The sequence below is a fragment of the Eutrigla gurnardus genome (genome assembly GCF_963514095.1).
Source record: "Eutrigla gurnardus genome assembly, chromosome: 7".
Classification (NCBI taxonomy): Eukaryota; Metazoa; Chordata; class Actinopteri; order Perciformes; family Triglidae; genus Eutrigla; species Eutrigla gurnardus.
Window position 1 is genome coordinate 24,128,556 of NC_139921.1, and position 5,000 is coordinate 24,133,555.

The 5,000-nt window shown below is 54.1% G+C and overlaps 1 protein-coding gene across 1 annotated transcript in view; it reads left to right on the forward strand.

The window, feature by feature from the left end:
- Positions 1 to 5,000, forward strand: part of ppp2r3a (protein phosphatase 2, regulatory subunit B'', alpha) — a 43,560-nt gene that overhangs the window by 21,475 nt on the left and 17,085 nt on the right. Inside the window, exon 2 of the mRNA XM_084013083.1 lies at positions 1,279 to 4,799. Within this exon, the coding sequence (XP_083869209.1) occupies positions 2,040 to 4,799 (2,760 nt within the window). The 5' untranslated portion in view covers positions 1,279 to 2,039. The remainder of the gene's footprint in view (positions 1 to 1,278; positions 4,800 to 5,000) is intronic.

The following is a 5,000-nucleotide window of genomic DNA, read 5'->3' on the forward strand; positions in this document are numbered from 1 at the left end:
TTTCCACACGACTCCTTAATAGTTGTTTTTCCAGGTGCCACAAACCCCCCGTCTCCACCTTGCCAGCCTCCCTCCCCCTCCCACAGGCCCACCAAGCATTCCTCCCCCATCCCAGTTGCTCTTTTTCACACTCTTTAAGTAGGAAACTCCCACGACAGATCATATGTCTGCACAGTAATACCCTTTTCAGTGTTGTTCCTTCTCCCCTTGGTTATTGTAAAAACACCATGCGTCCCTCAGGTAGTCCTGATCATCACGATCAGCTGGGTTGGCATTTCAGGAATCGGACTTTTACTTGTTTTCCCTTTTAAATCCTTCGTCCGTTCAGACCGTGCACAGTAAACAAATTGTACATTTCCTGGGGGAGCGTTTGTTGAGATTAAGCCCGAGGTTAGATGACATGGTGTGTGGTTGTGGCTGCAGCGGCGCCATCTCACCGCAGTATTGCAGTTAATGTGTACGTAGCATGAGCGTAGCAGGGCACACGGAGGAATGCGTTCCCCTGCGGAGGGGGGAGGATGGAAGGGAGAGAAACATGGCCGTGAAGTATTAGAATCAGGGTTTACTGTTAGAGAGGGAGAGCGCCATGCAAAGTTTACTGCACACAGTGTGTTTACCCAGTCAGTTCCTGGTATGTGGCAGGTCACTGGCACTAATTCATTGCTCGACTTATTTTACTGTACGTGTACAAAGCTGCACCAACTTTAAAGCAGTAGTGGAGGGAAAAAAAGCTTGAAATCCAGAAACAAAATAAAAAATGTGTAATGTATGTGCATCTGTCAGCCCAGACTTTGCTTCATGTATGCTTCTAATAAATGATATATTGAGATTTTGATGTATTTTTCATTCGTCGTGCAGCCCTAGCAGGGATGGAGCTCTTTCTCTGGGGACAGAAATGGAAAGCAACAGGTGTTTTCTCCTTCAGACACACCTGCCTCTCTTTTACTGAGCTCACGATTTGTCAGCGAGTTCAGAGGAAACTCTTTGTTGCTCCGCTGTGACGAGAGAGGGAGTCACATCTTTTTTTGTCTTCTATTTACTGCTTTACCCATTTAACCTTCCACGCTTCTATGTCTCACTTCCTTCCCTCCTTTTGATCTGTGTGTGTGTGTGTGTGTATTTGGGGTGGAGGTTGCAGGAAGTGCTGTTTTGAAGTGTTTTTTTTATGACGAAGCCCTCATATCAGGTGTCATCTGTATGATATGCACTCACATTCCCAGTGATTCACTTCCTAATGATTTACTTTATTCCCCCCCCCCCCTCTTTGCTGACTTGCAGGTGGTGTCCTCCTGTCAGAAACACACACTCCCTCTGACACATGGCTGACAGCGGGAGACGAGAGGGCCGAGAGTGAGTGCGGGACTGACGGAGATCCAGAAAAGAAACGAGGCACACGGCCATCTGCAGTCGGGTCCCCTGCTATTCTGCAGCTGTGTCTGAGTTGGAGGGTGGGGGGTTGGAGGTGCCAGGATTTCAGAAAACGAGAGTGAGATAAGGGTGTTCTCCCCCGCATCTCGGCGCCCGGGCGGATGAGCCTCGTCTGGGGCGATGTTAAGGCCTTGCCGGCCTTGGATTAGGCCCCTGGGGCTACTTCTTCGAGGGGTCGGTGATACCCCCAGCTGGATCTTTCCGCTGTCGCCATCCTCCACAGCTGTCGTTAGCGGCTAATGAGCTGCTGCTAGAGAGGAAACGGAGAGCGGTGCCTGTGGAGAGACGAGGAACCTACAGCTGTCATTAAGAGGCCCAGAGCTCTCAATGCCTTCCATTCCTCCCCGGTGGAACCCTTTCAAGCTCTCTCGGTGCCGGCGTAAACGGATATCGAATTTGGAAATAATTTCTTTTCTGGGTGTTGATTGACATTTTTAATGACATTGTTGGCAACATGCAGTTGAAGGACATATTATTTCGACATAAACTTTTTTTCTCTCTCAACTGAAGGAGATTCAACACACTATATAATCCATCCATTTTTATTATTTGACATTTTTTTTTTATATTGTTTTGACCGTCCCATGCGCTGAAGGATATATTTGGTCGCCATGGCAGCAGCCTATCGCGTAGTGGTGAGCAGCGTGAGCTGCTACAACAGTGTAGTAGTGGACCGGCGCACTCACTCCCACGCCGTGCACTACTGCTCGGGTCCATGTGGGGCGCTGTCCCAGGGGCTAGACTGCACCGTCGCACACCGCGGCACCTGTTCTGAGCTGCTCATTGCGCCCGACGTCGTATACACCGACCCAAACGTCTCACTCATACACTCCCATAACATGATCCCTCAACAGCTTCCCACCCACGCAAAAATGAACGTTGCCCTGGATAGTAGTTATAATGGTTGTCTGGAGAGGGCAGACAGCAACGGCAATTTGTCCGTAGGGGAGGACAGCCCCACATGGCGTGGTAAAAAGGCCCCCAGTGGCGGAGGATCCACTGGAAACCTGAGCGCCTCTGGCAGTCTGAAGGACATTACCGAAGAGGCCATTAACCTGGCCAGTGGCAAGCTCAAAGAGTTTTCTTTTGACAAGCTCCGCCTCGCCTCCTCCAGCCACGTCACCATCCGGAAAGGCCGCAAGGTCCGTCCCGACTCCCTCAGCCGCCGCTCCACCGACCTGGAGATCATCTACGGCCACTTCAGCTCCGGTGTTGGCACGAACGGAACCACAAATGGCACGGTGATCGGCACGGGTTCGTCCAACGATGAGAACCTCCCGCCGTTTGTGCCGGGGAAAGTCGCGGTCCTGGAGGAGACGAAGCTAAAGGGCAGCACAGCAACGTTGTCGGCCATTGCCAAAGTGGGCGCTGGATCTATGAGCAGCTTATCGGGTTTTGGGTCTTTGGACCAAAGTCTCGACACGGTGGCCTCCCTTTACCGTAACACGCTGGGAGAGGAGAACCTGATCGCCCGTCTGCTGGAGAAGACGCGGGCAGAGGCGGGCACCGGGGCGGGCGGCGAGGACATCCGCGCCTGCCTCGACATCCTGCTCAAATGTTCCGAAGACCTTAAGAAATGCACCGACATCATCAAGCAGTGCATTAAGCACAAAGCGGGCGGAAGGCCCGAGGACGGAGGAGCCAGTCCTGACAGCGTGTACCGGGCCGTGATGACCCGACTCAGCTCCTATTTGAAGAGGTTACCTCTGGAGCTGGAGGGAATCGGGAGTTTGGGAGGCAGCGGGCAGGGGGGTCAGGGGGCACCTGGGGGCGGGCATAGCGACCTGGCTGAGCTGGTCAGCACTCTTCACTCCATCCAGCAGGGGGTGTACTCGCCGATATTCGGCAACGAGCAACCTCCTCGCTACGAGGACGTGGTGCTGTCGCCTCCCATCCCAAAGATTGTTCCTCATCCTGCGTCCGCTCCCTCCTCCATTTCATCTTCTTTCAAATCAGACTCTATTCTTACGAAACCAGTCCAAAGCCCCCCGTCCAGAGCAACTCCCCTTACCAACGGACTACAACACCCGCATCATTTTTCTATCTCGCAGCACACACTCTCCCCACCGTCCGTCGCATGTTCTCCGTCCAGCTCCTCTCCGACACACTCCCCCTCGCCTCTTCGGGCCTCCCCGACCCCGCCGTATGCACACACTCCTCCGGCGTCCCCCATGGAGGCTCTTTACATCGAGGAGGAGGAAGCAGATGTGGGAAAGACAGTAGACCAACTCTCACAGCAGACTTTTGAGAACGCCATCCAAAACAAAACTGGGGTAACGCTGGGTCAACACACTTACCCGTCACATCCGCACACGCTCCACAACTCTTCAAACGCGTCGCCGGCCGGGACTGGCTACAGCCCTGCTTGGCCTTCCTCGCCCTCGCTGACGCTCTCGGCACCTAAAGCCGCCTCGCACAGGAATGACGACATTGATAAGCTGCTCATGGACTTGGAGAATCTGTCCCAGAGCATGAGCCACCCCAGAAACCCCGAGCCCCCACTTCCAGCCAAAACCAGGAAGAGAGATGGAGGCCAGGGAATCACTCCCAGAGAGGCCTTTGCTCAGCCTAAAGCGGCCCCCTTCCAAGTCCAGAAGCCAGCCAACCACGTCCCCACGAATGGCCCCGCCTCGAGGACTCCCCAGAATCACACTACTCCCCCCCAGGGGGAGAACCGTGACGCCGTGGTGGGAGAGGAGGAGGACGGGGCGCTGCTGCTGAGGATCCTGGAGAGCATTGAGAGTTTTGCCCAGGAGCTGGTGGATTCTGGGGCGGGGAGCACAGGAAGTGCTGAGAGGAAATGTGGGAAAGAGCAGGAGGTAATGAGGCTCCTGCAGGATACGCTGGCCACCACCGGCAGGGCTGAAACCCCCGTGGAGAGTACGAGCCCACTGGCTGCTCCCGCCGCTCCATCCATGCAAGGCGCACAAATCCCAGCTTTACCCCCAAAACACTCCCTGGCAAATACACCTGCAGTTTCACTGGCACCGACACTTCTAACTACGCTATCTGAAGCTGTGTGCAACGCTACGTCCGAAGCTGCACATAAGTCTACACCTGAAGCTGCCCCCAAACCTCTGCCCACGCCCTCACCCGAGCCCACCACCGAGGCTGGCGATACCTCCGAAGCCTCAACATGTGAGACTGACCCAGTATCCATCCCTGCCCCTATAGCATCTCCACCAGCTAGCTTACCTCCCTCCGCTCACTCAACCGAACCTTCACCCGTGGTTGAACACGAACCTCCAGCTCCTGTCGACTTGCCGGTCGTGGCAGCCGCAAGGGATGCCTCCATCGCCGTTGGCGACCCCGGAGCCGCAAGAGACACCGGATCGACCCTCCTCATCCAGCAGACTCCAGAGGTGATCAGAGTAAGTCACAGATGCACCTTCAAAATAAAACTACTGACAAATGCACGAGCTAACGGGCAGCCAGAGAGACATTTACTGAACATTACACATTACAGCTGTGCAGACCACATTCAGTTATTTATAACTCCTCCAGGAAATGAAGTAATACAAATTTTAGGGATATAAATCATGTTATGGCAGCTAAAACTGCACATCTCAGAC